The sequence below is a fragment of the Moschus berezovskii genome, chromosome 17, assembly GCF_049115385.1.
Source record: "Moschus berezovskii isolate FMDL1 chromosome 17, NW_MosBer_1.0, whole genome shotgun sequence".
Taxonomy (NCBI): domain Eukaryota; kingdom Metazoa; phylum Chordata; class Mammalia; order Artiodactyla; family Moschidae; genus Moschus; species Moschus berezovskii.
The window spans coordinates 9,045,235-9,069,754 of NC_142476.1; the positions used below are offsets into that span (position 1 = coordinate 9,045,235).

At 38.3% G+C, this 24,520-nt stretch overlaps 1 protein-coding gene across 6 annotated transcripts in view; it reads left to right on the forward strand.

The window, feature by feature from the left end:
• The window catches only part of KCNT2 (potassium sodium-activated channel subfamily T member 2), a 448,004-nt gene that overhangs the window by 324,034 nt on the left and 99,450 nt on the right, over positions 1 to 24,520 (forward strand). For all 6 annotated transcript variants that reach the window (XM_088845012.1, XM_088845009.1, XM_088845010.1 and 3 more), the window contains 3 exons: positions 9,968 to 10,181; positions 12,348 to 12,453; positions 19,285 to 19,457. In XM_088845012.1, coding sequence (XP_088701138.1) covers positions 9,968 to 10,181; positions 12,348 to 12,453; positions 19,285 to 19,457 — 493 coding nt within the window. The remainder of the gene's footprint in view (positions 1 to 9,967; positions 10,182 to 12,347; positions 12,454 to 19,284; positions 19,458 to 24,520) is intronic.

The window sequence follows — 24,520 nt, forward strand, 5'->3', positions numbered from 1 at the left end:
TCCCAGGACAGTACCAGGTTATATATATACATTGTCCTGGTGTCATTATGAAGAGAAATCCACTTTGATTCTTAGGAATACCGTCGTTTAGAAGATGAATTACAGGATCACTTTTAAGTATCTTTTTAAAATAATTCCTTCTTATAGTTTTAGTCCCACATTTTACCATTCGTTCAGTTGCTATCCTAAGTCCCAATCATATTAAATTTCTTTCAGTCTTCACTAATAGTTTTTCATCATCCCTTCAATTGCTCTCCTTAGCCCCAATCATATTAATTCATTTCAGTCTTTCCTAACGGTTTTTTACCAACGGGCCTTGATGCACTGTTTCTTTTTTTTTTTTTTTTGATGCACTGTTTCCTCTGAGATGATCTACTCCCCAGCTCCTAACTTTGCTTATGTAACTACCTCTAATCATTTGCATCTCAGTCTTAATATCACTCTTTCTGATACATATTCCATGGCCCTGCTTAGACTTTGTTAGATAACTCAGATTGTCACTGATATTACATATTTTCTCTTCTATAGAAGTTTTACTTGTTGGTTTCACATGTTTAAGAATTACTTGTTGAGTACCTAGTCCATGCCAGGAACTCTACAAATATTTGTGATTGGAGGGTGGAACAAATGGACAGAGAAGCGTTGACATATATACACTATGATACGTAAAATAGATAGCTAGTGTGAAGCTGCTGTATAACACAGGGAGCTTAGCTCGGTGCTGTGTGGTGACCTAGATGGCTGGGAATGGGGAGGGAGTGTGACTCAGGAGGGAAGGGATATATGTATACATGTAACTGATTCACTTCTTTGTACGGCAGAAACTAACAAACATGGTAAAGCAGTTATACTCCAGATTAAGAAGTATTTGTGATTAATTAGAGAACAAATGAAAATTCCTTGCTTCCAGAGCTAACATTTTATCATGGGGAAGTCTGGCCATCAACAATACATATAAAAATCAGTCAAATATTTAGTAGATTAGAAGTCGATAAGTAGTAAGATAAAAGTGAGAAGAAAAATAAAGCTAGCAAAAAGTGTGTATGAATTCTAGGACAACTGAATTTTTAGGTGGCTTGTGGGCCTCATTGAAAAGGTGGCATTTGAGAAGATACTTGACGAAAATAGGGGCATTATGCCTGTGAATGTCTGAAGGTAAAGCATTACTGGAAGAGATAATAGCTGGTACAAGGGCCCTACAGGAAGGGTAGGAACCTGATTGATGTGCTCCAGGATCAATAAAGGGGCCCTCATGATGCAATCACAGTGATTTGATGGTAAGAGTACAGGAGAGGTGGGGAGTGAGGTAAACAGGGGCCAGCTCATGCTGGGCTCTTTAAGTCAATGTAAGAGTTGTAGCTTCTACTCGCAGTGAAGTGGGAGTCATCACGGTTGCAGAGCAATGGCATGGTCTCACCTATGCTGAACTCCATCTTCACAAAATCACTGGGGCTGATGTTGACAGCAGATGCTTAGGGTCAAGGATCCAGTGTATTTTCAAGTGAAAGTGGTAGGAGAGAAAAAATTATGGGTATACTTTGAAAGTAAGTTGCCATTATTTACTCCTGAATTAGAAGTGAACTGTAATAGAGAAGTGTGAAAAACTCAAGGATTTTAGTATCAGTTCTGTTCATTTCAGTCACTCAATCGTGTCCAACACTCTGTGAACCCATGGACCACAGCACGGCAGGCTTCCCTGTCATCACCAACTCCCAGAGCTTGCTCAAATTCATATCCATCGAATATGATGCCATCCAACCATCTCATCCTCTGTCATCCCCTTCTCCTCCTGCCTTCAAAATTTCCCAGCATCAGGGTCTTTTTCAGTGAGTCAGTTGTTCCCATCAGGTGGCCGAATATTGGAGTTTCAGCTTCAGCATCAGTCCTTCCAATGATATTCAGGACTGAGTTCCTGTAGGATGGACTGGTTGGATCTCCTTGCAGTTCAAGGGACTCTCAAGAGTCTTCTCCAACACCACAGTTCAAAAGCATCAATTCTTCAGCATTCTGCTTTCCTTATGGTCCAATTCTCACATCCGTACATGACTACTGGAAAAACCATAGCTTTGACTAGATGGACCTTTATCGGCAAAGTAATGTCTCTGCTTTTTAATATGCTATCTAGGTTGGTTATGGTTTTTCTTCCAAGGAGCAAGCGTCTTTTAATTTCATGGCTGCAGTCACCATCCGCAGTGATTTTGGAGCCCAAGAATATAAAGTCTGTCACTGTTTCCACTGTTCCCCCATCTGTTTGCCATGAAGTGATGGAACTGGATGCCATGAACTTCATTTTTTGAATGTTGAGTTTTAATCCAGCCTTTTCACTCTCCTCTTTCACTTTCATCAAGAGGCTCTTAGTTGCTCTTCTTTTTCTGCCATAAGGATGGTATCATCTACATATATTAGTTTATTGATATTTCTCCTAGCAATCCTGATTCCAGCTTGTGCTTCATCCATTCCGACATTTCATATGATGTACTCTGCATATAAGTTAAATAAGTAGGGTGACAGTATACAGCCTTGACGTACTCTTATCCCATTTGGAAACAGTCTGTTGTTCCATGACCAGTTCTAACTGTTGCTTCTTGACCTGCATACAGGTTTCCCAGGAGGCGTGTAAGGTGGACTGGCATTCCATTCTCTTTAAGAATTTTGCATAGTTTATTGTGATCCACACAGTCAAAGGCTTTGGCAGAGTCAATAAAGCAGAAGTAGATTTTTTTCTGGAACTCTCTTGCTTTTTTGATGATCCAACAGATGTTGGCAATTTGATCTCTGGTTTCTCTATCTTTTCTAAATCCAGCTTGAACATCTGGAATTTCATGGTTCATGTAATGTTGAAGCCTGGCTTGGAGAATTTTAAGCATTGTTTTGCTAGTGTGTGAGATGAGTGCAATTGTGTGGTAGTTTGAGCATTTTGGGCATTGCCTTTCTTTGGGATTTGAATGAAAACTGATCTTTTCCAGTCTTGTGGCCCCTGCTGAGTTTTCCAAATTTGTTGGCATATTGAGTGCAGCACTTTCACAGCATCATCTTTTAGGTTTTGAAAGAGCTCAACTGGAATTCCATCACCTCCACTAACTTTGTTTCCTAAGGCCCACTTGTCTTCACATTCCAGGATGTCTGCTTCTAGGTGAGTGATCACACCAGCATGGCTATCTGGGTCATGAAGATCTTTTTTGTTTAGTTCTTCTGTGTAGTTTTACACCTCTTCTTAATATCTTCTGCTTCTGCTGCTGCTACTGCTGCTGCTAAGTCGCTTCAGTCGTGTCCGACTCTTAGCGGCCCCATGGACTCCAGCCTACCAGGCTCCTCTGTCCATGGGATTTTCCAGGCAAGAGTACTGGAGTGGGGTGCCATTGCCTTCTCCACTGCTTCTGCTAGGTCCATACCATTTCTGTTCTTTATTGTGCCCATCTTTGTATGAAATATTCCCTTGTATCTCTCATTTTCTGAGTAAGGCTTTCTTGTCTCTCCTGGCTATTCTTTGGAACTCTGCATTCAGATGCTTATATCTTTCCTTTTCTCCTTTGCCTTCCCCCCCTCTTCTTTTCTCAGCTATTTGTAAGCCCTCCTCAGACAACCATTTTGCCTTTTTGCATTTCTTTTTCTTGGGGTTGATCTTGATTACTGCCTCCGGTACAATGTCATGAACCTCCATCCATAATTCATCAGGCACTCTGTCAAATCTAATCCCATGAATCTATTTCTCACTTTCACTCTATAAATTTAAGGGATTTGATTCAGGTCATACCTGAATGGTCTAGTGGTTTTCCCTAGTTTCTTCAATTGAAGTCGGAATTTGGCAGTAAGGAGTTCATGATCTCCTTATTCATCACAGTCAGCTCCTGGTCATATTTTTACTGACTGTCTAGAGCTTTCCATGTTTGGCTGCAGAGAATATAACCAATATGATTTCAGTATTGACCATCTGGTGATGTCCACGTGTAGAGTCTTCTCTTATATTGTTGGAAGAGGGTGTTTGCTATGACCAGTGCATTCTCTTGGCAAAACTCTATTAGTCTTTGCCCTGGTTCATTCTGTACTCCAAGGCCAAATTTGCCTGTTAATCCAAGTATCTCTTGACTTCCTAGTTTTGCATTCCAGTCCCCAATAATGAAAAGGACATCTTTTTTGTGTGTTAGTTCTAGAAGGTCTTGTAATTCTTCATAGAACCGTTCAATTTCAGCTTCTTTATTGTTACTGGTTGGGGCATAGAGTTGGATTACTCTGATATTGAATAGTTTGCCTTGGAGAAAAACAGAGATCGTTCTGTTATTTTTGAGATTGCATCCCAGTACTGCATTTCGGACTCTTTGGTTGACCATGATGGCTACTCCATTTCTTCTAAGGGATTCCTGCCCCAACAGTAGATATAATGGTTATCTGAATTAAACTCACCCATTCCAGTCCATTTTAGTTCACTGATTCCTAAAACGTCAATGTTCACACTTGGTATCTCCTGTTTGACCACTTCTAATTTCCCTTGATTCATGAACCTAACTTCCAGGTTCCTATGCAATATTGCTCTTTACAGAATCAGACTTTACTTCCATCACCAGTCACATCCACAACTGGACATTGTTTTTTCTTTGGCTCTGTCTCTTCATTCTTTTTGGAGTTATTTCTCCACTCTTCTCCAGTAGCATTTTGGGCACCAACCTGGGGAATTCATCTTTCAGTGTCATATCTTTTTGCCTTTTCATGCTGTTCATGGGGTTATCAAGGCAAGCATACTTAAGTGGTTTGCCATTCCCTTCTCCAGTGGACCACATTTTGTCAGAACTCTCCACTGTGACCTGTCCATCTTGGGTGGCCCTACAAGGCACAGCTCATAGTTTGATTGAGTTTCATTGAGTTAGGTTTTTAGTATAAGCAGCAGGAAAATGGGAATGGCCATCCATTTAGATTAGAAAGGTCTGGAGGGAACCAGTGGAGATGTAGAATTCAGTTTGGAATACAGTGCATTTCAAATTTCTGTTAGATATTGAGAGAAAAATGTCAAATAAGAGATTCAATATAATAGTCTAGACTTCAGGTCCTACTGTATAGCACAGGGAACTATATTCAATATCTTGTGATAAACTATAATGGAAAATAATACAAAAAAGAATATCTATATGTGTATAGGGTTCCCTGGTGGCTCAGTGGTGAAGAATCCACATGCCAATTCCAGAGACCTTGGTTTGATTCCTGGGTCAGAAAGATCCCATGAAGGAGGAAATAGCAAACCACTCTAGTGTTCTTGCCAGAAAAATCCCATGGACAGAGGAGCCTGGTGGACTACAATCCATGGGGTCACAAAGAGTCAGACATGACTTAGTATGCCTAATATGTGTATAACTGAGTCACTTTGTTGTCCAGCAGAAATTAACACAACACTGTAAATTGACTAAATTCATTTAGGAAAAAAAGAAAACTGAAATGACTCTAGAGTTCAGGAGAGAGGTGTATGCTGAAAAAATTAATTTTGGATTCCTGAGCTTATGTATTATGTTTAAAGTCATGAGACTGAACAAGATCGTTGAGAAAAAAGTTTGTGGGCAGAGAAAAGAATGAAGACAAAGGACCGAATCCTGCAACATGTCAATATTAAATATCAAGGGAATGAGAAGAAACCAGCAGAGGAAACAAAGAAGGAGCTGATTGCTCTTTATCTCAATAAGAGCTCTTTCAGTGAAGTGGTAAGTTGGGGAATGCCAGATCAGAGGAGTTTAAGACAAAATGTCAGAAGACAATTTAGGGAAACTAGGTCTAGACAACTCGCATAAACTTTTGCTGCATAAGAGTAATGGAAATAAACATAAACAGATGAGGCCTGAAAGTGAAAGTCATTCAGTCCTGTCTGACTCTGTGACCCCATGGACTGTACAGTCCATGAAATTCTCTAGGCAAGAATACTGGGGTGGATGGTCTTTCCCTTCTCCAGGGAATCTTCCCAACCCAGGGATCGAATCCAGGTCTCCCGCATTGGAAGCAGGCCTAATTAAACTCAAAAACTTTTGCATGGCAAAGGAAACCAAAAACAAAATGAAAAGGCAACCCACAGAATGGGAGAAAATGTTTGCAAATGATGTGACCAACTAGAGATTAGTCTCCAAAACTTACAAACAGCTCATAAGGTTTAATGTTATCAAAACAAACAACCCAATCCAAAAATGGGTGGAAGACCTAAACATTTCTCCAGAGAAGACCTACAGATGCCCAAGAGCCACATGAAAAGATGTTCAACATCACTAAATTTTAGAGAAATACAAATCAAAACTAAAATGAGATATTACCTAACACCAATCAAAATGTCTATCATAAAAAAAAAACCCACAAACCATAAATGAGGGTAGAGAGAAGGGACCCCTCCTCCACTGTTGGTGGGAATGTAAATTGGTACAGCCACTATAGAAAACAGTATGGAGTTTCCTTAAGAAACTAAAACTAGAAACTAAAATCACTGCGGATGCTGATTGCAGCCATGAAATTAAAAGACCCTTACTCCTTGGAAGGAAAGTTATGACCAACCTAGATAGCATATTAAAAAGCAGAGACACTACTTTGCCAACAAAGGTCCGTCTAGTCAAGGCTATGGTTTTTCCAGTGGTCATGTATGGATGTGAGTTGGACTGTGAAGAAAGCTGATCGCCGAAGATGCTTTTGAACTGTAGTGTTGGAGAAGACTCTCGAGAGTCCCTTGGACTGCAAGAAGATCCAACCAGTCCATCCTAAAGGAGATCAGTCCTGGGTGTTCATTGGGAGGACTGATGTTGAAGCTGAAACTCCAGTACTTTGGCCACCTGATGTGAAGAGCTGACTCATTTGAAAAAACCCTGTTGCTGGAAAAGATTGAAGGTAGGAGGAGAAGGGGACAACAAAGGATGAGATGGTCAGATGACATCACCGACTCAATGGTCATGGGTTTGGATAAACTCTGGGAGTTGGTGATGGACAAGGAGGCCTGGCGTGCTGCAGTCCATGGGGTCTCAGAGTCAGACACGACTGAGCACCTGAACTGAACTGATAACAAAACGACTCACAGAGAAGAAACTAGTGGTTAGCAGTGGGGAGAGTGGCAAAATAGGTGAAGGGAATTAAGAGGTATATTGCCAGATACAAGGATATAATATATAGCACAAGGAAGATCGTCAATACTTTATAATAACTTATATGGGGTGTAAGCTATAAAAACATTGAATCACTGTGTTGTACATCTGAAGCTAATATAAGATTGTAAGTCAAGTTACTTCCGTTAAAAACAAGACTAAACAAGGTAAGTCAACACAGGGTTGGTGTACAAGGAAAACAGTGAAAGACAGTGGGTAATGGACTCTGAAGATGAATGATACAGAGCTGGGATATCATAAGGGGTGGTGGGAAAATGCTCTGAAAGAGGCAGTGAGAACTTTGAGGCTATTTCCCCACCTCTAAAACACAGGCACTCTTTCCGTGTTGCAACCTTCAGAATTGCAAGGAGAGATGTCAGAGAAGAGCCAGGTTTTGTTAGGGGAAGGAAAGGTTCAAAGAAGAAAATGTTTCTGTAATTGTAACTGCTTTTAAAACTGTGTCTTCCCTGCTAAATTTTGACTTCCACATGATCACATCTCCCCGTACTCAGCTTGGTGCCAAATATCAGTGTGGGCAGAATTATCAGGAAGTCACCAAGTTTCCTGTGTTGAGAAGGAAGATGATTAGGAGGTAGTTGGAAGTGATGTGGAGACAAATATATTTGGGAGGGGGTGAAATTCAGAGAACATGACTCCTTGGGAAGTAGGTGGGGATTTAATTCTCAAAACAAGAGTAGGGTTGAGTTTTACCTAAATGTGGGTGTGTCTCTTTCCTTCCAAACAGAAATAAAAGGAGAAAGGTTTGCTGAAGCTTTCTTGTTTACTTGGTTGAAGATAGGGTATTGAAGGATTTCTTCACTAGAAAGAAAGCTTTCTTTCAAAAGATAAAAATAATCTTACTTCAAAAGATAACTTTTCCCTCTGAATTATACAATGTGGTCATCTGTAGAGGATAAATGTCATAAATGTGGGTTTTAATTTATAATATTAGGATGCAGATCATATATGGTTTTATTTTGATGAATTAAATGTATAAAATTTAATGTTTAATCAGATCCACTCACCTGATTAATGGAAAATTAAATCTCGTTTTCTTCAGGATCCTCATCTCCCTCCCAAGATGGATTGAACTATAAATTAATCCTTATTTGTGGTGCTAAAAAGTTACTGGAGTGTACAGTTTCTGATGCCAGCCACTTTTATCTTTGCTCAGAAATGGTGGTCATCATATTGTTTTCTCGGGCGCAGTCATTTTAGACACATTGTGTCGTGCCCCTCCTCACAGGAGTCTTCCCCAGTAACAGCAGACACACCAGGCTCCCTCTCCCTGTAATCTGAGTGTCATGTACAGTCTTTACAGAGGTCCTAGCCTCTGAAACCTGAGTCCCACATTTCACTATTGAGGAATACCCAGGTGGAGAACCCAAATGGTCTCCCCAGTCTTGTTTCTATCAGCTCTCACATTCAGAAACATTGCCTTTTAATCCCTTCTTCTGTGTTGTTCTTGTTCAGTCGTGTCCGACTCTCTGCAACCCCGTGACTGCAGCACACCAGGCCTCCCTGTCCGTCACCAACTCCCGGAACTTGCTCAAACTCATGTCCGTCGAGTCGGTGATGCCACCCAGCCATCTTGTCCTCTGTCAACCCCTTCTCCTCCTGCCCTCAGTCTTCCCCAGCGTCAGGGTCCTTCTCGGAGATTTTTAGAGTTCAGTTGCTGACTTCTTTGTCCATGCTACGAAGAAAGAGATCCTAAAACCCCTGAGGTTTCTTTCTCCCTTTGAAATCTTAGGCTCTCACAGTGAAGAAGGCACGATCAGACGGAAGTTTCAGCGAAATGGAGAGCGTTTTAATAGTTGCTTCAAAAAATAAAACAAAATGGAGACTCAGGGCCTTCAGAAGGGGGCCAGCTCTCCATGAATGCACAGATGAAGGCAGTGATTCTGAAATATGGTGGCAGTTATCACTTAGATTGATTTTTTTTTCCTCCAGAAAGGGAGAGGCAGTCACTTTCCAAAAACTGATGTTTATACTAATGTTACTTAAAAATCTCAGAGGAATTTGTTTCTTCCACTTACTGTTCCTTGAGTATTCCAAGGATTCAAAGTCTTAAGCTATTTAAATTCTCTTTTCTTACTGCCTCAAGGCATTTCCATGATTTGTGTGCTTATGATTTTCTTTTTATGTCAAAAAATTAAATGTAATGATTTCGGAGTATAGCTTCTCATCACTGGGTGAAAAGTTCATCCTCTCCCCTGCTTCCTGTCTCCACTATACTACATCACATAACATAATTCTGCTTTATTTTCTGCATGGTATTTAGTATTTTTGAGAATTAATTTTTCCATTTCTTTGTCCGTTTGATTATCTTAAAGACAAACCCATATGCATAGGAACATTGTCTGTCTTATTCCTTGAATATCTTCGGTGCCTAGAATTGTGCTTGCCACAGAGAAGAGCTTAATAAATGTAAACATTAATTATTCTAATATTAAAAAATAGTTATAAATCAGTAAAAGAAAGATAATTCAGCAATATAAGGAGAAAAGTTATAATGAGAGATCTATAAAAGTGAAATGGACCAAAAATGTTCTTTAATTTAAAATAAATATAAATTTAAACAATTTCTAAAATTTAAATGTCTAAGTGTTTCATGATTTCACAAATCTTATGTTTCATACTATAGACCTAGTTGCAGCAAATACACTTTTGCACAAATACAGAATTTTTTATCCCTGTGGGTAAAAATGCTCAAACTAAAAAGAAGTAAATCATTTTTGAGATTAAAGGGTAAACAGTGCATAGTATATTTCCTGGTTATACTGACTGTGTTTCATCTCACTTTAATCATTAAATGGTTGCCAGTCCTATAGGTGGCAAACAGTTTGATGGATTTTCATTTCTCATTGTTCCAGGTACTGTGGCCATAGACTTGCAAGACACGAGCTGCAGATCAGCAAGTGGCCCTACCCTGTCTCTTCCGACAGAAGGAAGTAAAGAAGTCAGAAGACCCAGCATTGCTCCCGTTTTAGAGGTTGCAGACACGTCATCAATTCAAACATGTGATCTTCTAAGTGATCAATCAGAAGATGAAACTACACCAGATGAAGAAATGTCCTCGAACTTGGAGTATGTTTGTAAGGTTTCCTGGGACTTGTGCTTGCCATGAAAAACTAATGTCCTTCCCTTCTGGACATCCTAGAATCAGTCCTACATACTTCTGCCAAAACACTCCTCTTACTAGCCAGTATCTCTATTGATGATAAAGTATTCTAAGCCCTTGAATTTCTGGCTTTAACAGCTATTTACAGCTTCATTTTTCTTTATGTTACCCTTTATCCTTAAAGAATAAAATATGTATATCAGTATTTCCATAATAAATCTATATCACATTTTACATTTTTTTCTTTAAGCATACAGTTTGCATTTTTCATTTTTATTAAAAATAAGTAATAATGCTTTTATTAAATGATAATGTACCTTCTACCTTTAGTTTGTTTTTCTACTTCCATAATGAAGTTCAATCAATTATTTAGTAACATGTAATGCAGCTTCTTCCATTAAGCTCTTGTTTGTCTCAGCATTCAGCAATCTTTTTTATTTAATATACATCAATAATGTTTTGAATGAATGAATAAATGAAGTACAGTTCTCTTAACTAAGATTCCATAATAAATAGTATCAATATTTAAGCTATTGATCACGTTTTAGCCTATAGTAGAGATTGTTTACTTGTCTTATTCATATATTACGTTGGTGTTTCTTAAGGAAAGCACAGTGTTCAACTGCCTTGACAGTGGAATCCAAAGGAATTTATGTCCCTTGACAGTTTCACTTTATACTGGTTGTGTACAAGTGGCTTTGTTTAAAATCGTCTGACCTACAATGCTTTATCTGTAAATAGGGTTCATATGAAGATTAATTGAGATAATGGAGAAATGTACTTAGAACAATGGTTTGTGCAGAGTAAGCATTCAGTGAGTATCAATTACTATTAGGTGTAGTACTAGTCCTAGTGGGAATGGTAACATCTCTCAGGCACTTCTAATATTTTTCATATAATAGAAGTTCAGTCAATGTTGAATTGAACTAAAATATACTGAAATATAACTGGAACGTAGAAAAATGCTTCTATTAATCTTTCACACTTTCAAATATTTATTACAAGAAACTTAGACATATCCACAGAAGACAATTTCACTCTCCAAGAAATTAATAACACTCAAATAGACTTATGAAATATTTGACAGGAAGAAGGAGCAGTTTGACCACCAGTACATTTCTAGAAATGGTGCTGTGATAGAAATTCTTTCTTTATATATACTTCAGAACAATTCAGAGTTTGCATATTTTTTATTTCCAGAAAAATGGAAAAGACATTGAAGTAATAGAGGAGACTGTCAGCTTCTAAATTTGCAAAATATTCTCCATTTTACTGTCTTAGCTAATGATGTCTGAAAAACAGTTTTAACTAGGTTTGAAATTTCTTGGTTTGAAAGATAAATTTTCTTCATCCAAAAAGAGTTTTCATATTGGATAAAAGACCTTTTCCTCCACTAAATTTTCTTTTGTCTCTTAATTTTCATTTATGCTGTTACTTTGATAGCTTCACTTTGAAATTTTTATAGCCATAATGTACAGGTGACTATCTTATAAAGTCAATAAACAAACCAAGTATCTTTGATAATATTTAAACATTATTTCACCAATAACTCTGGTTTGGTGTGGGTCTGATGGAATAGTTCACTCAACCATTTACTCTTTTTTTCTTTAAAAAATTCATGACTCATGAATATTGATAGAATGAATCATAATAATGAATTTTTCTTTAAATGTTTTATAAAATTAACATTGCTATTTTCTAAAATCTATCTAAATCTTTTAAACTGAAGATTGGAAAGGACCAGTTAGTAAATATTTTAGACTTCATGGTCTTTGCTTCAACTATTCAACTCTGTTTCTGAAGAGATTGGTGAGCATGGCCATATTCTGACAGAATTTCAGTTGTGGACACTGAACTTTAAATTTCATTTAATTTTCACATGAGATGAAATAGTACTCTTCTTTTGATTTTTTCCAGCCATTTTGACTTATGAAAACTAGTTCACAAAACCGTGTGATGAGTCAGCTTTGGTCCATGGCCCTTGTTCCAAGTTGTTTCTTTATCAAAATATAATTGCAACATAAAGCATTACTGAATCTAACTTTATTAAATTGAGGAATGTGACTACAACTGATTTGTCAGACTTTGCCTGCATTATTCAAGGTAATTAGGTATTTAATGTTGTTTTACAGATATGCTAAAGGCTACCCACCTTACTCTCCATACATTGGAAGTTCACCAACTTTTTGTCATCTCCTTCATGAAAAAGTACCATTTTGCTGCTTAAGACTAGACAAGGTAAGCACTTCAGGCTGTTATTTTCTGTAAAACTAAAATGATGGCATCGTGTAGTGGCATGCATTTAAATGATTTTGTACAATTTTTTGACTGAAATATATTTATAGAGTATTATCTTTCAAAAGTAAATGTAATAAATAAGGTGGTGAATTTTACTTTTTTTAACTGCACTAATGATTACCCCCAGAGAAGGCAATGGTAACCCACTCCAGTACTCTTGCCTGGAAAATCCCATGGACGGAGGACCCAAGTCAATGGGGTCACTAAGAGTTGAACACAACTGAGCGAATTCACTTTCACTTTCCATTTTCATGCATTGGAGAAGGAAATGGCAACCCATTCCAGTGTTCTTGCCTGGAGAATCCCAGGGACCGGGAAGCTTGGTGGGCTGCCGTCTGTGGGGTCGCACAGAGTCGGACATAACTGAAGTGACTTAGCAGCAGCAGCAGCAATGATTACCCCAGTGTTTTACCCTCCACTAATGTACTTGAGGAGTTGATCAGTCGTGTTTTTAAAAGGAAAACAAAGGTGCCAGGACCACAAACCAGAGTCCTCCCCAGATCATTTTGGCCAAATAGGCTCTGTGTATTTTACTAGGCATTTTTGCCTCAAATCTCAAAGTGGAATTGCTTGATGTGATGCAAGTTAGGTAGTCTCTGTGTTGTTCTCAAAGATTCATTATCGACTAGATTGGAAGTGTCTTGTTTACTGACTCCTTCTCTGAAGATTTGGTTCCTGGCTGGATGTTCAGGAGAAATCATCCAAAACAGAAACACTGTAAGAAAGCAGGCATTTTTATCTCTTTCACAGCGTGGCTGTTGGGCATGCTCTGTGTAAGAATTTGTTTGCCTAATGAATAAGAAAGCACATAAAAAGGACACTCTGCAACTCCCCACCTCCCAGAAATTAAAACGTGCCACTAATTCTAACCAGGAATTTCTTCTTCTATTCTAAATTTTGGAGTTACCTGGTATAAAAATCCCAGCTCTACTCTTTACAATTTGGAGAGATATCTTTATCATTAAATTTCAGTTTCCATTCCACTGTGTGTTTAGTTGTTCAGCGCTCCCTTGATGGCTCACACGGTAGTGGATCCTCCTGCAATGCAGGAGACCCGGATTCGATCCCTGGGATGGGAAGATCCCCAGAAGAGGCTATGGTAACCCACTTAAGTATTCTTGCTTGGAGAATCCCATGGACAGAGGAGTCTGGCTGGCTGCAGATCATGGGGTCGCAAAGAATTAGACACGACTGACTGACTTACCACAAGCAGGCAGCCCAGGAGAGCTCAGTCAGTAGATCATTACACTTTTAATCTGAGGGTCCAGGGTGCAAGTCACTGTTTGGGCAAGGTTGACCTTTTGGGCTTCCCTGTCTCTCATTACGTAAAGGTTTCACCTGTAATGCAGGAGATGTGAGTTCAATCCTTGGGTCAAGAAGATCCCCTGGAGAAGGAAACCAACTCTAGTATTCTTGCCTGGAGAATGCCATGGACAGAGGAGCCTGGCAGGCTACAGTCTATTGGGTCCCAAGAGTTGAACATGACTTAGTGACTAAACTACCAAGCAGGGAACCTGATACAAGAAAAAGCTAGGCTTTCAGAGGTGAGTCTTGTTGAAGGAGAAATGGAGACTTTCAAAGCCAAAAGATGACAATCTGTATCTAAGAAGGAGAAGTTTCTGGTTGTTGTTGATTTGTCTATGACATTTGGGATTATCCATTCTTTAGGTGGCATCAATCTGCTTGGTACCATTTCTTAGAAGGAATGGAGTAGCCATAATAATCAACAAAAGAGTCCAAAATGCAGTACTTGGATGCAATCTCAAAAACAACATAATGATCTCTCTTAGTTTCCAAGGCAAACCATTCAATATCACAGTAATCTATGTCCCAACCAGTAATGCTGAAGAAGCTGAACGTGAACAGTTCTATGAAGACCTACAAGAACTTCTAGAACACCCAAAAAAGATGTCTTTTTCATAATAGGGGACTGGAATGCAAAAGTAGGAAGTCAAGAAACACCTGGAGTAACAGGCAAATTTGGCCTTGGAGCACGGAATGAACCAGGACAAAGACTAATAGAGTTTTGCCAAGAGAACGCACTGGTCATAGCAGACACCCTCTTCCAACAACGTAAGAGAAGACTCTACACATGGACATCACCAGATGGTCAATACCAAAATCAGGTTGATTATATTCTCTACAACCAAAGATGGAGACGCTCTATACATTGAACAAAATTAAGACCGGAAGCTGACTGTGGCTCAGATCATAACTCCTTATTGCCAAAGTCAGACTTAAATTGAAGAAAGTGGGAAAAACCACTAGACCATTCAGGTATGACCTAAATCAAATCCTTTGCAATTATACAGTGGAAGAGAGAGATAGATTCAAGGGATTAAATCTGATAGACAGACTGCATGAAGAACTATGGATGGAGGTTTGTGACACTGGTTAAAGCGTCTGCCTCCAATGCGGGAGACCCGGGTTCGATCCCTGAGTCGGGAAGATCCCCTGGAGAAGGAAATGGTTACCCACTCCAGTATTCTTGCCTGGAGAATCCCATGGACAGAAAAGCCTGATAGGTTACAGTCCACGGGGTCGCAAAGAGTCGGACACGACTGAGCGATTGAACGGAACGGAACGGAAGGGAACGGAACAGGAGGCAGTGATCAAGAACATCCCTAAGAAAAAGAATTACAAAAAGGCAAAACAGTTTTCTGAGGAGGCCTTACAAATAGCTCTGAAAAGAGAAGCAAAAGGCAAAGGAGAAAAGGAAGATATACCCATTTGAAATCAGAGTTCCGAAGAATAGCAAGGAGAGATAAGAAAGCCTTCCTCAGTGATCAATGCAAAGAAATAGAGGAAAACAGTAGAATGGGAAAGACTAGGGATCTCTTCAGGAAAATTAGAGATTCCAAGTGAACAGTCCATGCAAAGATGGGCACAATAAAGGACAGAAATGGTACAGACCTAACAGAAACAGAAGATATTAAGAAGAGGTGGCAAGAATACACAGAAGAACTGTACAAAAAAGATCTTCATGACCCAGATAATCACGATGGTGTGATCACTCATCTAGAGTCAGACACCCTGGAATGAGAAGTCAAGTGGGCCTTAGAAAGCATCACTACAAATACAGCTAGTGGAGGTGATGGAATTCCAGTTGAGCTATTTCAAATCCTAAAAGATGATGCTATGAAAGTGCTGCACTCAATATGCCAGCAAATGTGGAAAACTCATCAGGGTCACAGGATAGGAAAAGGTCAGTTTTCGTTCCAATCCCAAAGAAAGGCAATGCCAAAGAATGCTCAAATGACCACACAGTTGCACTCATCTCACACGCTAGCAAAGTAATGTTCAAAATACTCTAAGCCAGGCTTCAGTAATACTTAATCTGTGAACTTCCAGATGTTCATAGTGGATTTACAAAAGGCAGACGAACCAGAGATCAAATTGCCAACATCCGTTGGATCATCGATAAAGCAAAAGAGTTCCAGAAAAATATCTACTTCTGCTTTATGGACTGTGCCAAAGTCTTTGAGTGTGTGGATCACAGCAAACTGTGGAGATTTCTTAAAGAGATGGGAATACCAGACCACCTGACCTGCCTCTTGAGAAATCTGTATGCAGGTCAGGAAGAAACAGTTAGAACTGGACATGGAACAACAGACTGGTTCCAAATAGGGAAAGGAGTACATCAAGGCTGTATATTGTCACCCTGCTTATTTAACTTATATGCAGAGCACATCATGAGAAACGCTGGGCTGGAGGAAGCACAAGCTGGCATCAGGATTGCCAGGAGAAATATCAATAACCTCAGATATGCAGATGACACCACCCTTATGGCAGAAAGTGAAGAGGAACTAAAAAGCCTCTTGATGAAAGTGAAAGAAGAGAGTGAAAAAGCTGGCTTAAAACTCAACATTCTGAAAATGAAGATCACGGCATCTGGTCCCATCATGTCATGGCAAATAGATGGGGAAGCAGTGGAAACAGTGGCAGACTTTATTCTGGGGGGCTCCAAAATCACTCCAGATGGTGACTGCAGCCATGAAATTAAAAGACACTTGCTCCATGAAGAAAAGTTATGATGAACCTAGACAGCATATTAAAAAGCAGAGACTACTTTGCCAACCAAGGTCCATCTAGTCAAAGCTATGGTTTTTCCAGTAATCATGTATGGATGTGAGAGTTGAACTATAAAGAAAGCTGAGTGCTGAAGAATTGATACTTTCGAACTGTGCTTTTGGAGAATACTCTTGAGTGTCCCTTGGACCGCAAGGAGATCCAACCAGGCCATCCTAAAGGAGATCAGTCCTGAATATTCATTGGAAAGACCAATGTTGAAACTCCAATACTTTGGCCGCCTGATGGTAAGAAATGACTCATTTGAAAAGACCTTGATGCTGGGAAAGATTGAAGGCGGGAGGAGAAAGGGTCCACGGAGGATGAGATGGTTGGATGGCATCACCGGCTCAGTGGACATGAATTTGTGTAAACTCTGGGAGTTGGTGATAGACAGGGAGGCGAATCATGCTGCAGTACTTGGGGCCACAGAGTCCAACACAACTGAGCGACTGAATTGAACTGAATTGAGTCTAGTTGGAGGAGGTTGTCTGCTCTGTAAATGAGTGCCCACTTTGTGATTAGAGGGTGGGTTAGGCAGCCAACCCTGCTGCATCTATGGAGTCTGTGAGCAAGGATTTTGTTGCCTGGTCTGCTTTACATGAGCTTCAGCAGGCTCCTTCCTGGACAAGGTTTACCAAAAATAAAGTCCATATTATATCCTTGTGTTATTTTTTCTTGCTAATTATGCTGCTTCTAAATTTACTGAAGTAGTTCTTTTTCCTCACTTGAGCTCATAAAAATGAAGTACTTAATAATCTCAGCCCCAACCTGGCACCTTCTCCTTCCATGATCTCTTTGTAAAGGACCTAAATTTATGTGGCCTTAGATCCTGTTTATACTTAACAGTTATTCAGTGGTACTTCCAGTGGGGACCTACTGTCCTTCTCCTTTATCATTTCCTGTGCTCTGTTCTTTCTTATGCCTTAATTCTTCCTTCTGGAATGATCTTTCCACTTTCATGATTACAGCTTTAGAAATCCTGCTAATGAAATCCTATAGTGATAAATTCTTTCCATTTCAGTTTTCTAGATATGTCCTTATTTTGTCCTCCTTCCTAGAGAGAGTTTGGCTGGGTATCCAATTCCAGGTCCTGAGTGTGTTTTTGTTTTTGTTTTATCCTTTAAACACGTTAGGATTTTTTCACTGCCTTCTGTCCTGCACATTGCTGGTGAGAAGTCAGCCATCATTTTAATTTGTGTTTCTTGTAGGTACAGTTCTCTTTTCTCTATGGCTGCTTTTAAGGTCTTCTTCTTGTCTTGATTGTTCTGCAGTATGATAATGTGTATGACCCTGGATTTCTCCTTATTTATTGGGTTTCTAGAACCTGGTGATTTGCCTGCTTCATTAATTCTAGAAAAACCTTAGTCAATCTTTGCATGAATAGTGATTCTCGTCTTTTTTTCAGACATTCTGTTTAATTGTGTATTAGACATTATCACACTGTCTTCTCACACATCTTAATTTTTTCCATGCTACTTTCTCTCTTCTCCCTGTATTCTGAATAATTACTTCAACTCAATCATGCAGTTGATCCCTTCAGATGAACAGAATGTGCAATTTAAATCATTTTTTTGAATTTCTGTTTTAAGTTGTGATACCTTTTAATTCCAAACTAGAGTATTTGTAATTTTTTAAATATCTACCCGAATATTTCCAATATCCTCTTGTTCTCTTCTGTTTCCTTAAACACAGTAAACATGCTCATTTTCTATTCTAAATCTAGTAACAAAGAAGTCTGTAATATTTGTGAGTCTAATTCTGTTACTTATTGATTCTGCTGACTCGAGGTACCTTGTTCCCAAAAAATGTTTTGAAATTTTTTATTCAGGAATGAAGGCAGACAATATTCCAGAGTTGATCATGAATCCACAGAGTATTAACTAATCTCAGCCCAAATAAAAAAAAACCTAGGTAAAGATATAAAGGTTAAAAAGCCAGAATGCTAAAGCAGTTCTCCAGGCAGATAATTTTATTTAAAAGGATCTTGATTTACTAATGCCAAGTCCAGTAAATTCTAGCTCCCTTGGAAGTAGCAGAATACCCTCAGGAAACACATTTTGGTAATGTATTATTATGTTGTTCTTGTTAATATTAGTATTTTACTTTTGAATATTTGCATCATTATCTTGCCAGCTCAGGTATACTTTTAGACAAGTACAGTCTTTTTGTTTGTTTTTTAATGAAAAAAATCCCTTTCAATATCTATCCTTTTGGTATTCAGTTCTTGGAATGTTGCAGGGTTACTTAATTATAATGTTACTCTATTTCTGGAAATGAAAGTCAGAGGTAGATTATTTTTCCAGCTTTCGTGGATTATGATTGACAAATAAAAATTATGTGTATTTGAGGTATTTAACATGATGCTTTGATATACGTATACATTGTGATGATTCTTTAATATTGATACCCAGATGTCATCTAGCGGCAAGTTCCGATTTGCAGCAGAATGTGTGTACACACATACCACTGCCTTTTCATTCCCCGTATCAGGCTGCATATCTGGGATTCATTGGTTTTGTCCATGCACACCTTCAGGCTGGAGAATTAGGCATAGAAAAGTGTAACTATTTTCAAGTTGATTGGAAAACGAAGGATTCACTAGGATGGACTAATTTCACATTTCTTTGTCTCCTAAATTTTTTCACCCAGTTTTAGTGGAGTGTAAAAATGGTATTTCTGTGTATAATTTTTCTTCTCTAGAGTTGCCAGCATAACTACTATGAGGACGCAAAAGCCTATGGATTCAAAAATAAGCTAATTATAGTTGCAGCTGAAACAGCTGGAAATGGATTGTATAATTTTATTGTTCCTCTCAGGGCTTATTATAGACCAAAGAAAGAACTTAATCCCGTAATACTGCTATTGGATAACCCGTAAGTATATCTTAAAGTACACAAGCAAGACAAAAATTTGTTAATATTTTATCAAAAATAACTTAATTTAGAATTAAATTTAGAATATTTTAAATCAGAAACATTATGGCATATATGGGAGATATATTCTGTGCTGTGGTACAAAACAATCATTGAGTATGATTGTGTTTCACAAATACAACTTAAAACATAACAAGAGTACTCTGAGCCTTTTGTTTAAGACTGTTTTTGCAAATGGTCATCTCTCTACCAGTGGGAAACATGCCAGTGAAATAATTACAGTTATTTTCCTTAAATTAATCAACTAGCCTGGAAAATCTCTGCCAAAAGTGGACAATTTTGTTGTCTTTATAAAGAACCATTAATTATCAGAGAAGCATATTAATGATCCATTTTATGTCATATCATAATACATCATCATTACTTCTTATGATTCGTCCACTGTTAAAACATATATCCTGTAACATAACATGAATAGTTTACACTTTACCATGTTCTTTTCTTTAGAAAATGTTTGATTAATATACTCTTATGAAAAAAGACTACTTAAACATTTCAAGATCCTTATAAAGATATAAATACACATCACCGAATGGTGTGGTCAAATCCATTGTATGTGCTAAAATTACGATATTTCTCTCTGTGACTCAAATTAGTAGCAGATGGTCCTTAAATCAATACCATAGTTTAGCATCCTCCAATTCTCCTCTTAAATTCTAAAGTGATGCAAATTTTTGGATAAGCTAAATGAGGCCAACATCCAGTGCCTTGTCTCTGCTTTTAAAATTTATGAAAAAAATTTTCTCAAAAGAGAGATAGCTCCCCAATATAACTTCATGACAGTATTTATTCTGAATATATGAATATCAAGATTCTCATGGATGCATCTCTTTTTAGCATCAGAATCTCAGTGATAATCAATTCAAAAACTTGAGCACACCTCTAGAGGTTTCAGTTGAAGAACTTTAAGGTCTGATGATTCAATGCTTTTTTGATATCGTTTTGGCATCCAGGGAAAGGTGATGTAAATTTAGGGCAGGTGTAGGAAAACAAAAACTTAGACCCAATGTCAGATGAAGTAAAAGTTTAATAAAGCAAATCCTAGCAGGATAAGTGTGGGTTACTGGGTAGCTAGGGTGATAGAGCATGGGATGATCTGACACACAGGAGATTGTCATCCACTATATGAACTCAGAAGTGTCAGATGCTGGCACTTTTTGCTTATGGGGTGGTGTGTCCACTCCCTTAAAAATGCAGGGGTATTTACAAGCTGATTGACTTACAGCAGGTGACTCAGTAGTAAAGAATCTGCCTGGTGGGTGGGGAAGATCCCCTGGAGGAGGAAATGGCAATCCACTCCAGCATTCTAACCTGGACAATCCCATGGACAGAGGAGCCTGCAGGGCTACAGTCCGTAAGGTCACAAAGAGTCAGATATGACTAAGCACACATGCTTGCACAACTCATGCTTGACTTAGAGCATGAGTTCCCATGTCCTATAGCTTGGATTAAAGTGGGTCAACTCAGGCCTCAGAATACAGAGAAGCAGAAAGGAAGAGGCTTGAAAATAAAGAAGTAGAACTGTGCCTACAGCATCCCTGTGTAAAGTTATGGGTAAAAATTATTCTTTCACCTTCTTTATATTATTTCAAGGTATAATTCCTGGTCCTGATATATAAAACTCCTACTTGGGTTCTGGGACCAAATTTCAGTGTGTGTGTGTGTGTGTGTGTGTGTGTGAGGGTTTTTCCACACCTCCAATAAGCAGTTCTCAGGACTCCAGCTCAGTTCTGGGGGAATTCAACTCAGTTCTGACACTCTCTACCCAGAAATAGCATTAGCTTCCCAGGTTGAAGTTTCAGTTCTACAAAATTTCCCCACCCCCACCTCACAGGTTAACATAAGCCAGGTTATCACCTTATAACTGATCATCTGTAGACTGAGAAAGACCCTGATGCTGGGAAAGATCCGGGGCAGGAGGAGAAAGGGGTGGGAGAGGATGAGATGATTGGATAACATCACCAACTCAGTGGGCATGAGTTTCAGCAAACTCTGGGAGATGATGAAGGACAGGGAGCCTGGAGTGCTGCAGCCCATGGGATCACAAACAGTTGGACACAACTCAGCAACTGAACCACAACAATAGACTGGAAGTTTCAATGATCCTCTCAATGAACTTTGATGCCAGTTGCAAGTCCAGGTTATTACCTGTACTTCTGACGGACTGGCTATAACTCAGAAGTTTCCACCAACACCTACTCAAGGTCAAGTTATTTGGTAGAGCAGCTCGCAGAATTCCGATAAACATTTTACTGACTGGATTGCCAGCTTATTATAAAGGCATACAACTAGGAAAAACTGGTGGAAGAGATGCACAGGGCAAGATATGGGGAAGGAGCCTCACTGTCACCCAATCTCTGCCTGTTCTCCAGCCTGGAAGTTCTTTGAACTGTGTCTTTTTGAGTTTTTAATGGAAGAGTCATTACATAGGCACAATTGACTAAATCACTGGTCATTGGTAATTTAACTCAATCTCTTGCCCCTACCCCTTCCTCAAAAATCAGGAGGTGGGACTGAAGTTCCCACTCTATTCAGGCTGGTTTCCCCGGCAAACAGCCTCTGTCCTTAGCTACATTCCAAATGTCATCTCATTTCCATAAACCCAGTTGTCCTGGAAAGAGGCTTGTTATGAAGAACAAGACACTCATTTCACCTTCATGTCTCTTAAGTGATTTCAGGAGGGTAAGAGACCAAATATTATTAATAGAAGGTGCTCCCATGACTCTTATCACTCAGGAAATTCCAAGGGTTTTGGGAGTTGTGAGCTAGAAAATGTGGTGAAGACCAAAGATATGTGCGGAATCTGAATGTGAATGCCAAATACACAGTCCTTATAAATCACAATATTGTACTTGGCAAAAGAGTCAATCTCACCAGATTTGGGAGTGGAGTTTCCTTTTGTCCTTTTCCATACCTAGTTTCCCTAAACAATCTTATTTCAGAATTACTCATCGCATCTTATCCCAGTGAGCAGGTGGCAGGAGTTAGGATTTCTTAACCTGTGTATCTTGTGTAGACTTTGGAATTGCCATGACTAAATCGTTCCCTTTCTGTTTGGTTTTGAATTAACAAGTTACCAAAATGCCCAATTACTGCATTATTGATTTATTTGTATAACAGAATTATAAAATCAAGCGGTTGTGTCCATAGTCTTAATTCCTGAATCTGATCAATCAATCAAAAAATCTGAAAATTCTGTTTCTCTTAGTTACTGGAAAGCTGGTCAGTAATTCAATATAAGTATACATGTAGCTTTTATGAGAGATTATTGTACCTAAATAAGACCATAGTGATCATTTAATAAAATGAATAATCTTTATCACTACCTTTGTTCATTATAGTCATAATTGCGGAGCATTTACTATATGGTAGTCATCCAAGTAGATACTTAGCCTTTATTTCACGTTTTATTTCCATAAAAAATATATCCATGTCATATAGCATGATTTATCCTCTGAAAGATGTACCAAGCAGCTTATGATCTCAAAGCTTACAAATTACAATAACATTTAAACAAATCGGTCTGTGCAACTTGATTACATCACTGTCTCTTATTTCATAGAATGGAGGAACAGGCCAAAGAAGTTACACAACATTTTCCAAGGTCGAATCTAGGATTAGAACCTTCTCCGCAGTTCATAGCTCATTGTTCTTTCAACTATGTGATCTTACTTTAGTTACAGATTTTTGACATATGCAAAAATACATTGTTCATCAATTGTCAAACAAGAATATTTTAATTTTAGATTATTTTGCATTTAAGTATTTTCCTTTGCTTTCCTAAGGAACTACAGTTTGAAATCCAACTATTCACATGACCTTTGTTAAATGATTTTAGTGAGTTTGACTTTTTTTCAAAAAGTTGGGATGAAAGTGCTGTCTGTAAAATTGACCAGCATCCTGTGTATTTCCCAAAAGTGGTGTTGAACAATTTTATTTGTTGTTCTCTGTTCCTTTGATTGAGAATGAGGGAACAAGAATGAACACCAGTAAATAATGTTCCAGGAAGTTTTATGCAATCCTCTTTTTTTAAAAACAATGAAATTGTTTTAAAGAACTTGTTTCTCTGCTGTGACTAGTAGTTTTCAATCTATCCTACAGTATTATAAAGAAATACGATGCTTTCTTCTTTAAAATATGTCTGGGTTATAAGAATTTACACACTAATAATTACACACACTTCTACAAGTACTAGTTAGTTTAGTGGGATTTGACTTTATTTTAAATGAACGTGAGCATTGTTAAAAATAATGTCAATGCATGGCTACTTAGGAGATTTAGTGGAAAAAACAGTTAATTCAATATAAAAAACAGATGAAAATATGGAATTTAAAATGGAAATTAAATTTATGATATTCACATAAATGGTCTCAGTTCTGATTGGTTGGCCATCTGTTCTTTTCTGTTGTGGCACCATACTGATTTTAGACATTTTGATTACCACTTCAACCTTAAAGGTCATCAAAGTGAGTCAAAAAAACTTTGTAATATATTACCCAAAGCTATGCTGATTTAAAGTACAAGATTCAGGCTTATCTTCTTAACTTTTACATCTTGTTTAAACTATCCCTTTACTAAATCAATCTTCTTTGCACATATAGTTATAAGTACCTCCAGTTCAGCTTACTTCAAAATTAATGGTAAACTGTCTGATATATCAGGGTCCTTATTAAAAACATTCAAGCCTTAGACTCAAACAGATCTGAAATAAGATCTAAGCTGACCCTCTTGATAAGCCGTGTGTTACCGAATTTCTGTAAGCCTCAATTTTCTCATTTGTAAAATGTGAATATTTATCTTATTTTGCAATTATATACAATAATGTATATGGAACACTAGTATAGTATCTGACTCATGAAAGCCAGTCCAGAAATGTAGTTTTCCTACCTTGTAACAGTCAACAAAAGGACATTGTCACTATTCAAACTAATGGGTGAGTTTCTGTGAAAACCCAATTAACAACAACAAAAAAGGAAATTTATTTCAAGTTGTTGAAATTGAAA